General features: G+C 31.9%; 1 protein-coding gene across 1 annotated transcript in view; it reads left to right on the top strand.

Annotated features, from left to right (window-relative positions):
• The window catches only part of LOC145253731 (exosome complex component RRP45-like), a 285,110-nt gene that overhangs the window by 180,988 nt on the left and 90,120 nt on the right, over positions 1–14,002 (top strand). Inside the window, exons 10-12 of the mRNA XM_080112961.1 lie at positions 504–662; positions 3,756–3,798; positions 11,524–11,650. Coding sequence (XP_079969087.1) covers positions 504–662; positions 3,756–3,798; positions 11,524–11,650 — 329 coding nt within the window. The remainder of the gene's footprint in view (positions 1–503; positions 663–3,755; positions 3,799–11,523; positions 11,651–14,002) is intronic.

Here is a 14,002-nt window from a genome sequence, read left to right as displayed (position 1 = left end):
TTATATTTGAATGTTTTCTTTTTATATTTGAATTTGCCTGGCGTTGCCCGGGTGTTTGGAGGTGTGTGTTGAGCAAAAAAAGACAAAAAAAAAACCAAAGAGGTAGTAGGCAGGCATGAACCCATACTGCGAAGGAGGACAAAAAAATGTAACAAAAAAAGTGATGTCTTTGCTGTTGTGTCCATTGCCAAGCCGGAAGTGACGAATGTTTAAATTAAGGCTAGTCAGTCATAAAGAGAGGATAATTTTCAAAAATGTCGGCGAAAAAAGCGACCGCTCTCTGTAGAAAAGTGCCTAGTTGAGGGTGAAGGAATCAATGTTTTTACCCAATTTTTCGATATTTATTCTCTGAAGGGTCGAGCTTCAAAACAATACTGATCTTGTGAAAATCCGTCGCCTCTGTCGAAAGTTTTAGGCAGACAAACATACATACATTTAAACAGACAGGTAAACTTTATATTATAGATGCTTTCTTTTTATATTTTAATGTTTTCTTTTTACAGGTCAACTGGTGCCAAGTTTGGATTTGCTGAATCTGTTGAACCACAAAAGATAACATCCATGCAGAAAGATCTTGCTCAAGTGGATCTCTCTAACCTGTCGAGTAAAGAGGAAGCCTTGCTTCATTCTCCGGAAAGTTCACAATTGAGCTCGGAATCTTCGTATCCTTTTATGTTAAGCTTTGATTGGACAACTAGTCAACGAGGAGGAAAACTCTAAAATAACACTAGTCGTACTCTGCTTATCTTAGCATTGTTTCCTACTTTCTGGAGTTCTTGCCATTGAACTCCAGCAATGACATTTCAGAAGATGTGTGGTTGGTGATTATGCAGTATTTGCTTCACTTTTATTTTGCTAGAAAATTTCTGACAATCAATGATTGCTACGATAACACCCTATATGAGAGCCCATCTTTCAAACTCCTTTGCCTAACATTTACAGGGAACATGAATTGGAACAATTACAGGAGGAAATTGCCAAGGCTGCTGCAAAGAAGGTGGGTTCTCTCTACAATATTGGAAAATTACTCACACCAGAGAGTATCCTATATCTCTACAAAGCCACACTTCATCCATGCATGGTGTATTGTTGCCAGATTTGAGTTGGTGTATCTACTACTAGTCTCTCAATCTTTGACAGGATTCAAAAAAGACTCTCAAATCTAATGTGTACCATACTATTGGCCAAGCTCCAACCCCTGTATCATTGCTACGATGTTGCATTCCTGTGCAAGTACTTTAAGAGAATTTGCTTTTATGAACTCTTAGCACTTGTGTCCCCTCAACTTACATATCCCTGACTAACCCGACATATAGCAAAATCACACCCCTTCACTGTTAATGTTCTTAGATTCTGGAAAGCCTTCTACTCTAATAGTTTGTTTCCTCAGAATTCTTTCTCTGTTTTTTGCTTTTCTGATTGTACTGAACCTGCTAAAGTTTAAATGTTATGTAAATGTGAACAGACATCTTGTTACTCAACTCCCCACAATCCTCTGTTAGACACAATACCAAATAGTAGCCCCTTAATCTTCATTTTCACATAATTTTCACTTGAGCAATGTTCTAATTGCTGTGTAGTATTTGTAGTTCTCATCCTCTTCCATTTTTACGTTTTTTTTTCAACAACTATCATCATAAACATTTATAATTTAGAAATCTTTTATGATAGATTGAATCTTTAAATGTACAAGAAAAAGAATTTAACAATTTTGTTATTTAGATGTTTCATTTTTAACATGTTGCGTTGGGTTAAGCTAATGTACCTATTTCAGAAATAATGGACTTACCCAAAGACTATAAATATAGTTACATCTAACATGTTATTGGGTAATAATTAGGCTTATGACAACAGAATATTCTTTTCATTGTTTCGAGTATATATCCTACACAGTTAATCAACCGAGAACGACATCATTCTATATGAAAGTATATAAGATATCAACGGATACACATGTGAGAGTCAAAACAATGAAAAGAATATGCTGTTGTCCTAGCCCTAGTAATGATTCATTGCAGTTATAGCCTCAGAATCATGATGTGTACTTCTGTAACATACTTTTGCTAATACACCTTTTGTTAATTATACCTTTGGTGCTACCAAATCAGGCTGTTTGATGATACTGACATCTTGATCAAAACGCATCAAAATATTATATAAGAATAAATTTAAGTTTATAGAATGCAGGACATTGAAAAGGTGTGATAGATAGACTTAAACTAGCGCAACTTAAGATATAATGGTGGAGCCAGCTATATAGTTTCACTTTTATTGATTGAATTCATGTGTATATATATATATATATATATATATAACCATACATATATACGTGTGCTTTTTTTTTAAAAAATAATATTTTACATGTAGGATGTTCTTACTTGCGTCAGGTGGTCAGTTTGTGATGCTATATTTCGGGATATCTTGCCTTCGTCAGGTACGTGTTCAACTTTCAAATGTGCATGAATCTATTAGTACCAAACATTGATGTTATTGCTTTTTTTTCTTTTACTTTGCAAAACTAAGTCATGTTTTGCAAAGTCTAAAACAAAAGACAACAATTTTCTTCCAATCAAACCAAACACTGAGAATATATAATTGAAAATATATAAAACCTTTTTACAAAATTACTGGATTTGGCATTAAATAACCCGAAAAGGGTTGACATGCTGTAAAATAAAACAATTAAACTGTTAACTATACCACTGCGATGGTCTTAATTATTATCGGCCTGTAACACTACAACACTCGCTATGATGATTTCAAAAGTTGTACCACTACAACACATGCCTACCATGAATGTATGCCCTAAAGAATGATTATGTTGTTAACTGTTTTGAAAGATATAATCATTTTATGAAAAAAAAAAAAAAAAAAATTATAAAGGACTAGTGTCTGTAGGTATATAAAGATAATTATGTATAAATATATATATATATATATATATATATATATACACACACACAAATATATTTATGTATATATACATATATATTTATAGTAGCGGGGTAGGGGGCCTGGCTTTGCCTGGGTATAAAATACGCTTAAATATGATATTTTAATTTGTCCAGATTTCATATATCTTATTATAGAGTCGTGATTTCAAAAGTAAAAAAAAAAAGTATTTAGGTGCTATCAGCTAGAATCGAAACCAAAACTGGCATTCAAAGCTGGTGATGTTAGTACTGTACAAATATGACATGCATATAAACTAATGAAAACTTGAAAATAAACTAAAATGAATGTACAAAATGTTTAACGATTTAGTTTCAATTTTCACCCGTTTTTGATCCCTTGAAAACAATTTTAACCGGCTAAATACCCATAAACGAACGGCCCATAAAAAATCCAATCATTTGAGGCCTCTAGTGCCACTCTATGACTTTTAGTTTTGAAGGAGGTAGTTTGAAAATATGGAGACAGACAGATATATAGCCGTTTATATATTAGATAACATGAGAAACCATTCTTAAACCCGAAAAACCCCAAAACATTGAAATCTTACGTTGAAATATTTTTTGCAGATTAATTATAGTAGTTAATAGTTCCAAAGTTATAAATATTTTAAAGTACACACATACTTTATAACATAACAAAAAAATCACAACACAAAATAATCTAATATCCAATATGTTGTGAATAGTTAAACACACCAATATTGTTATCTTGTTTATTTTTTAATTTTTGATTTAATTTGTACATTTTTTTTTTTTTTAACATTTGAGATTAAATAACTATTCCTTAACCAATGCTCGTAGAAGTAGCGGTTCTGAAAGCAATACACCTCATATAAAACTTTGGGTAAGTAGACATTTTATTTATTTACACACACACACACACACACACACACACACACACACACACACACATATATTGATTTTTGTTGATTTTTAATGATAATTAAATACAGTATAAAGCATCTCCTGAGAGATTGCGGAATTAGTCTTCACTTAGATCTGAATTTTATTTTCACTCAAGCAATGTTCTGATTACTGTGTAGTATTTGTAGGTTTCATCCTCTTCCACTTTTATGTCTTTTTCAACAACTATCATCATAAACATTAAGAATAATTTTTGTTTGTTTTTCTTTTTTTTTTTTTTACGTAAACAAACAAATAATTTTGTCAAAGGATGTTGCTTTTCTAAAAGTTCAGTCCTGCATTCTTGAAGTCTCTAGCAATCCATGACTAGTTGACTGAATCATACTCATGATTGTGTAGCAATACCTAAATGTTTATGTAAAACAAATGTCTTGCTCTACTTTGTATTGAGCACTCTTGTATAAACCTCATTATAATTCATTCTCTGAATATTATTGGAATAATATAGAGATATATATATATAATTTATTTTACTTATAAAACAGTTATCTATGGACACATGTTTTGCCATACCATGGTTCATCAGCATAGCTGACTGTATGACTGTACTAGGGCTTGAATCTCCAGCTATAAGTACTATGATTAGATGTGGATACCGTTATGTCACAAAGTTGATGAGCCATAGTATAGCAAAACATGTGTCTATAGATAACTATTTTTTGTTTATATTGCCCCCAAACTTCTGGCCTTGATGAAGGGAAGACTACAACTTGCTGCTATGGTTTCAAATGATCTAAAATAACAGTAAGGGGAGACTTGATTCCAAATATTTCTCATATGTTATATCTCCCCTCTTTTGGAAATAGGGTATGATCCAGTATCAAATAATCCTTATACACTGTGAAATTTACTTTATGTATGAAAACCAAAGAGGGGAGATATAACATATGAGAAATATTTGGAATCAAGTCTCCCCTTGCTGTTATTTCAGATCATTTGAAACCATAGCAGCGAGTTTTAGTCTCCCCTCAATCAAGGCCAGAGGTTTTGGGGACATATCAGATATTTTATAATTCATATGTAAATCTTGGAAAACAAATGACTGTAATTGAAAAATTTTATAACTGTAAAACTGTGCCACAAATAGGCTCTGGATGATGGATGATCCCCTTAATGTGTATCCTTAAGGGCACATGTCACATAACACACTACACAGTTCAGGTCATTACCTTTCCGATGAGCCTTCATTTGTTACATTCTGATCGATAATCGCTGGGATTTGGAACTTATAAAATTGCCAAAAAAGGTGGCCTACCTACCTATCTCTCTCTCTCTCTCTCGCTCTCTATACATATATATATATATGGATGCTCATAGGCAAATTAAATATGGAAATGCTCATATTAGGTTCTAAAGGACAGACTACATGAACATTTGCAGACTTTTTTGAAGATCATAATATTCCATGGTTAAAATTTTATAACAATTGATAAAAAAGAGCCTATATTTTCAAACCAATAAAATATGTACAAATTTGTTTACGTTTGTATATATAGTATCCTGAAGGCTAGCTTCGGTTTTGCTGTTTCGGTTGTTTTCTCTGTGGTCTTGCCAGGCCCCTTATATATATCTTACTAATTAAAAAAAAAAATTTTTTTTAACCAAAATTTCATATTAAAATTCTGGTAATGTTCATATACCAATAAAATCAAGAGTCAAAATTAATTGACTCAATTATTTAAGTTTCATGATCATCAGTTTCCATAATTGAGCATGTATATAATATTTTTGCAAAAATTAAGACAACAAGATATAAAATGAAAACATCATATTGTGTATTTTCTTATTCATTACAATTGTTTCATAACCATTTGGACAATTTTAAATATATCATTTAAAAATATTCTGAAATAACTACTCTTCAGACAGCAAAATACACTATTTATACATATATGATAATCATAATTTCTATTGTAAGAGATCAAGCAGTTGGATCTACTTCTCCAACACATTTTTACACATATTTACATTTTATTTTTATTTTTTCGATAGCCTTCGAATTTAGTAATCACCTCATTTTCGTATTTCAACCAATTACCTATTTTAATATTAATTTAATCTTTTGTATGTTTTTTAGCTTAATAATTGTTTTTCTTCCTCAATTTATTTATTTCATTGATTTATTTCCTAAAATACTAATGTACACCTTCAAATTCTAGTCTAAATTTAAATGTTTCACTATTACTTTCTCAATTTACAGTAATTTTGTATAAACTTTGTTTACATATTACAATCTACTAATTAATTTTGCTGAAGATGTTTAAATTAACTTTTGCTTAACATATTTAAATTAACTATTTAGTTCCTTCTTAAGAAATAAAGAAGGAACTAAATAGTTAATTTAAATAGTATTAATTAAAATTTTTCTTCATCCCATACTGGTTATGTAAATAATTTAAATTTTAAATTTATCTTTTCAATTCTTATTATCTAAATATTTTATTTGAAATTTTTATCTTCCTCACCATTATCATTCGCAATAGTTTTACATTCTAAGGGAGATGACTCTATTTTGTTAATTTTTATTAATTTATCGAAATTCCAGGCATTCATATTTTAATATTTAGACTTAAGATTTGTTTAATTTTAAACTTATAGTTCTAACATTATCTTCTTTATAACAATCTCAGTTCAATTTTTCACTTAGTTTTCTTCAACTTTATATTTTGATAAAATTTATTTTAATCCATTGTAATCTGTTTGTCTTCATATCTTGCAGTTACTTATTGTTAGATTATTTTCATTCTTGTGTTATTGAAATTACTCCAGTGTTATTTTATTACTCATAATGATTATTAAAATTAGAATTACTTCTATTTCTCCCATTTAAGTTATAATTATTTTAGTTTCTGTATGTTAAGTTGATGATCTAATAATCAATTTATTGCATCATTTTAAAATCTTAAGTATTAAATTTAACATTCTTTTTCCACACTTACATTTCACTCTTAACATATTCTGTAATGTTTCCTGTTTTAAATTTATTTTAATCAGGTTCTCGGTGTTTAAATGATATAATATTTAAAATTGTCCAAATGGTTAGGAAACAACTGTAACGCATATGAAAATACACAATGATGTTCTCATCTTATATTTTGTCTTGATTTTTGCGAAAATATTATATATATATATATATATATATATATATATATATATATATATACACACGCACACACAATAACTGTATTCACATACGATTGCCCGTGTCACTAGTTGGAAATAATTTTAAATATAGTTATAATTTTACCGTAAAAAAAATTAAATATAAGTTTCGCAATATGAGGTCAGGTGATTAACAAAAGCAAACAAATCTGTAAGCGCGATATTTTCTTAAGGAAAATACTTGTTGATGCTGTGTTTCTTACAAACAGCTGTAAAATGGCGAATGGCTTTAATGAATCAAAACTAATTATTTTACATTTTAATATTTTTTAATCTTTTAATACCAATTAAAATAATCAGTAAAAGGTTTAAACTTAAAAAATATATATTCTTCACTGATATATTCGTTGCTTGATTTTCTTTTTCTTTTCTGAAATCAAAACTTATATAAAAAAAAAAAAAGTCCATTTCTTTATGTTATAACGTTTGTCTCTTTTTATGAACCTAACTGATAATTGCCCCGACTAATTCTAGATGGGACCGGGGGGGGGGGCACATTTTAATAGTTCCTTTACATTCTGTGGAAAATTTAACCCTAATTGAAACTTTTTGAACGTAACACACAAATATTAATTTATGAATATGTATAAAACAATTTTTTGCGTATATTGTCAGTTCTTTCCGATATCTTAAAAATGAATCCTCTCTAGAGAGCTGCACAAACGCATATTACTCGCCCATATAAAATTATGCATTTATTTTATTTTCAAGCAAATAAAATAATGAAATTATTTGTCCTTAAATAAAATAAAACAAATCTATTATTTTAAATGGTCTGATTTATTCAGTGAAAGAAATCAATTTAAAAAGGCGTCATTGTATTTAATGAATGTTATGTACTTTTATTTGTTTTTATTTGTTTCATTATATTATGAAATTACTTAAGAGCAATTTTTTTCAATTACTAAAATTACCTTATAAAATGCAAATAAATATATAAACGCGTTCACATATTTCAAGGGGGGTAACTTTGATAAATTATGTAAAAGTTATCGCCCTTAGTTAGCCACATCACCTCTATCTCGACTTGTGTATCGAAAAATAAAAACAATAATAAAATATAAATTTTGGGGATATTTTTCTATGCATTGAGATAAAAACAAATGTCCTTCGTTTTGTATTATTGTAGATTAACACTCTCTGCTAAATCCATCTCTCTTTTCCAAATTCTAGTCTTTTTAAAGCGATTACATGTGAACACTCAGACAAACTTGGAGGAAAAGAGGAACAAGAATATTAAAATAAACAAAATGCATTTTAAAGAATAAGTTTGGAATATAAATTTAGCGTAAAATGATTCCCCATTTCCAGGTAATTCTATTAATTTATAGAAATTAAGAAAAGAAGATTCTACTTTGACAATTACGTGTGATTGGTGAAAATAAATTTGGTTAATTGCTCTAAAAAGCTGGCATGGTCTGGAAATAGAGGATCATTTTATCTTAAAATATATATATATATATATATATATATATATATATATATATATATATATATATATATATATATATATATATATATATATATATATATATATATATATATACAAAACTGATCCCCCACTCTAAATTCTAGAATTTGAATATTTCTGTTTTATTTTTTTCAAAGTGTTCACATGTAATCCTAAAACAAGGTGGAATCTCTTTTTTTTGTGAGGTGTGGGTGCGGGGGGTAATTTAACAAAAGAGTTAATTTACAAATGTACAAAAGTTTTTATTTTTCATGATAATTTTGAAAGTCGAGAGGGAGGGGTACTATATTGGATACTGAACACTGGCCTGGTTGCAGACAGTATCTATCGACACATGTAACATAGTGCATATGAGCGCGTAGGAAAATATCAGTGGCAGTGAAGGATGGCTGGTTTTCGAAGAGATTAGCAGCAGTAGCCAAAAAGCACGCATATGCAAATTAGGAAGGTGCGTGAGTTGTCGCGATGAGAAAAAAGACACCACATGCTTGGGAGAGAAGAAAGTGCGCATTGAAGAAAATGGTCATGTAAAGTCGAGGACGATAATGGATCGGCTGTGGTTGGATGAAAGAGAAATGCTGACCAGGCTAGATGGACATGTGGCAGTGTTACACACCTCTCCTCTGGAGGATACCTGGAAAAAGAACAAGCATGGTGCAAGAGTAAATTTTTAAGCACCAAGGATCAGTTGTTGATTAATAAGACCATCCTTGAGAAATGTATTAAGAGGCAAGAAACCTAAGCATGACTTGGCTTGATTACTAAAAGGCATATGTTAGTGTCGCCACACATGTGGCTACTGTAATGTCATGATTTATATAAGATCCACCCAATAATCAAAGAGAATATGGATATGCATGCAGAAATGTGACAAACAACCATGGAATTAAGTCACAATAATGAAACTGCAAAAATCCTTAACATCAAGATCAGAAAATAAATCTTCCAATCTCCTTTACTCTTTTGCCTACCAATAGATCCAGTAAGCAAGCAACTCAATAAAAGCGAGAGTGCCTACAATCTGAACCAAGGCTGCCAATAAGACTCGAACAAAAGATAAACCATCTGCTCTTCATGGATGACCTCCCATTTTAAAAAATTTTTTTTCTTCTTTTGAAGATTATAACGCTGGGTATGAGGCAGCCAAACCAGCTGCCAACATTACTCTGCTTTTTATTGAAACTAAGCGAGAGCTCTTTTTAATATCCTTGTTGTTCTCCTAAGTGCAATTGTCTGGATCTCTTTTGCACTTGGTTCACCAGGAATATTAGTTAGGTTGGACTTCAGGTTCTTCTTCATAAGCTCTGTATGCCAACTCAGATGCTAACTTAAATTGACTCTTGCAGGTCATACATATATTCTCCAGAGATATTGAAATGAAGTTTGATTTGGGCAAATGTTCCAAGTGTTTTATCAGAACTGGGAAGAAGATTCAAACGAAAACAGCTTGATGAACATATTAATATCAAGGACCTAGAAGAACAGGGAAAATAGTAATATTTTGGCATAGAAGAGAATGATTCAACATACTAAGATGAAAGAAAAAATTGACAGTGAATATATATGCCGCGTTAAGAAAATCTGTAAAACAGAACTTACAAACAAAAACAATGTAACTGGCATTAACGAACTAGCCATGCCTGTGATAACATACAACTTTGATATTGTCGACTCGCCACAAAGGGACATAAGCAGATTAGACACTTAAACATGGAAAATATTGACACTGTACAGAATAACATACAGAAACTAGTGTCTACCTAGGCTGTATCCGCACAGAGGAACAGGAATTATGGGGTTCTCAAATTAACCATCAGCATTGTGCCACTCTTGTGAGCACAGGTAATATCGAATGATCTCCCAAAATCCAAACCTCAAAATGGTACATCAACATCATGAAACAAGGGCCAGCAGAACAACCTCCATCTTGAAACTGGTCAAACATTTTGGACAAGACTGCCTTAACAATGACACAGAATCAGAAAACAACTCTGCTATAGAAATAACCCAAGAGTCACCAAAAATACATAAAGAACTTCCACTACAAAAAACTGGAATAATGGGCCAACCAACATCATGCCAATTATTTTAGGGGTTAATTCATTTAGGGTTGTATAGATAAAAAAGCTCTATAGACTGACTAAAAAAGAGAGGATGGTAATGGCTCCCCAAATTTAATTTTTGATGGACAATGCTTTTAAAAAGATGAGTAATCTCAGTAATAACAATAAGTGCAGGTTCTACCACACAGAATTAGGTGTGAGCCCTCTGACATCTAGCTGTAAGGTTCTGCTGGGGGACAACTACAGGGTGAAATGATAAAATTGTCGCCCTAGAAAAGACGACATGATTCCATTTCCATTTGATGAAAACTGGTTTTCTTCTTTTTTTTTGTTGCAGACCATCTACTAGTTGGCCAGTTGTGTACAAATCCCAAGAGCGATAGGAACCTTCTATCATATCTGAAACAACCTTAGAAGTTAGTGTCTCCAATGATACTCGATTGAACAGAGCTGAAATAACGATTTACCAAGGTTTTATATACAACGTGAAATACTGAAATTTTAGGAAGATCTCTATCATTTCAATAATTATAGGAGCAACTGGACTTATGAAAAAAAAAAAAAAAAAACTACCAGGAAAATATACCTGGTGAACCGAGTGCAAGAATGATGTAAACAATTGCACTTAAGGGACGGTTAGAATTTTAAAAAGATCTCTCGGTTGGAATATATGAAATAGCGGATGAATGTCCGGCATCCAGTAGGATGTCCCATCCCCAGCTTGCACAAGCTGATAAAAAAATTGAAAAAAAGGTGTAATCTTTAGATAATTAATTTTTCATTAATTAGGTGCTTCATTTTGAACAAGTTTTTCAGACACCATTTTCGTATGATTTAAAAAAAAAAAAAAATACTTATCAAATATGTGTGCTTATATTGTTTCATTTGTGAATGTTTTATAAATTTTACTATTTTATTCATTGTTATATTTTATTGTTCCTTATCAAAGGGTGCTGGAACTGCGCAGTTGGGTAAAAAGATGGAAAGTTCAGAGTCAGAAAGTGAGGATTCTGAAATCATGGAAACGGCCCCTCCTCCACCGAAGAACAAGCTGAGATTTCCTCCTCAATCCTCTGGTAAGTTTTTTTTTTTTTTTTTTGATACATTGTTTGTATGTGTGATGAGATAATCTGATTTTGTTTTGTTTTTTTTGTATGGCATTCATCATAGATGGGTTGAACTGTTTTCCTCCAAAGGAGAAAGTGTTGAGGGAATATTAAATTCACAGGCAGTCCCCAGTTGTTTTGCAAAATGGAGAGTAGATAATAGACTGGTTTTACTTTTATTAGCCTTGTAACACTGTTTCCATCCCCCTGTCAACTGGGACTGTAGAATATGTAGACTACACTTCTACAGAGGTATAAGTCACTCCTTATCTCCAGACAGAGCCATTTGTTAGTCATGGAGGTACTTGTACAGTTTAATCAAGACATTAAAAAATGAAAATATCTAAAAAAGGTTATATTGTACGTATCCGTTTTGAACTGAAGATCTGAAAAAAAATTTCACTTAATTTGATCGAGTAGTTTTTTAAATTTTTTTTTTATATACAGCGGAAAAACATGTTTTTATGACAGCACGTTGACGGCAGACATCTTGGATTTAAAAAAAATTTTTGTTTGAATTTTAAAAACGTCACGTGAGATAATTCCCTCCCCATCTTTAATACTAGCTTTTCTTCCTAAAAATCAAACCTTTTGCTCGGTATCATAACAAATTGTTTTTTCGCTGTAAAAAAAAAACTACTTGATGAAATTAAGTGAAATTTTTTTTCAGAGAATTTCATTCCATAACGGATACGTATGATTTAAACTTTTTTCGATATGTTCATTTTTAATGTCTTGATTAAACTGTACAAGTACTGTCATGGATAGGAACCCGTAATTTCTAAGGATGGGATTCAGGTGGTTGAGCAATCTGTGTTATGCTTACCCAAGTGGATTTGCAACATGGCACTTTATCCTTAACTTCGATGAGACGGAGATTAGAGTTGCCCAATATAATTTAGTGGCTAGTTATGACAAGCAATCTGACTAAATTACTCAATTTGATCTTTATTCAATCAAACAGCCATTCCTTGCATTACTTTTACAAGCTAGGAAATAATGGCTAGTGCCAAGGAACAAAAGTCATGGTCACTGCTACATATTAACACATTTTTAGTCATTTACTAACCCTTAAACCAGCAGTAACTCATGCCAAGACTACAAGAAACTTTCTATACCACCAATAGCAATGACTCAAGACTCTTTATCTGAAAGTACATCTTTTAAACTCCTCGGCTTAACGTTCACAGGAAACATGAGTTAGAAAAATTACATTGAAAGCATTGCCAGAACCGCTGCGAAAAAGATAGGTTCTCTCTACTGTGCTAGAAAGCTACTAACGCCCGAAAGTATCCTGTACCTCTATAAGGCCACCATTCGCCCATGTATGGAGTATTGTCATATTTGGGCTGGTGCATCTGCTACTAATCTCTCACTCCTAGACAAGGTTAAAAAAAGTCGCCAACCTGATAGGTCCTGAACTGTCATCTAAGCTTCAGCCTCTGTCCCATCCACGAAATGTAGCATCCCTCTGCCTGTTCTACAAGTACTTTAATGATGAATGCTCCGAAGAGCTGCAAGAATTTGTACCCTCTCAACGTAAATACCCCTGACAAACCTGACAAGCAGCAAAATCCCACCCCTTCACAGTTGAGATCTCTAGATGTAAGAGAGCCTTGTACTCCAGTAGTTTCTTCCCCAGAACCGCTAGACTTTGGGATTCCCTTCCAGGTTCCTGCTTCCCCAACTGTACTGACATGCAGAAGTTCAAGTGTGATGTGAACCGACATCTTGCTGTCCAACTCCCCACATAGTACCCCTGTAGCTTATGCCCCTGATAGTAGCCCCATACATCAAAGTGGCAATGTGCCTTGTTTGGGGTGAAAATGTAATAAAAACTACACTTGATATGAGTACATTGGCATCCTCATCTCCACTAAGTCGGGAAGAATTCTTTGCTAGTACATTCTCAATAGAAATTGAACCCTATATGGTGCATGGTGGTGCATAGAACCATCAAATATATTCATACCTGTTTTGGGAAATTCAATTTAAGTCGATTAATTTGGCAAAAAAAAAAAAAAAAAAAAAAAAAAAAAAAAAAAAAAAAGAAGCATACTTCAGTAGTCATCTAGGGAAAGGGTTTTACAAATTTACACAGAAAAGGATAAAGTAGCCCAGGATCTGTCGAAATTCACTTTGAATCGTTGCGTTGTCGATACATTTATTACTTTAAAGTCTATTAAAAAATCCAGGGAATCTAATTGAGTAAACGACCTACTTCTGGTTCAATCAAAATCAATAGTGAAATGGTTTCTCGTTGTGTTTGCATATATCTCTTTCTGGTATAAGAGTGAATAATAGGTCTTGAGAGGTATCATA

The sequence above is a fragment of the Euprymna scolopes genome, chromosome 3 (assembly GCF_053919585.1).
Source record: "Euprymna scolopes isolate OS-2025 chromosome 3, ASM5391958v1, whole genome shotgun sequence".
Lineage (NCBI taxonomy): Eukaryota > Metazoa > Mollusca > Cephalopoda > Sepiida > Sepiolidae > Euprymna > Euprymna scolopes.
This window is presented reverse-complemented; position numbering and strand designations above follow the sequence as displayed.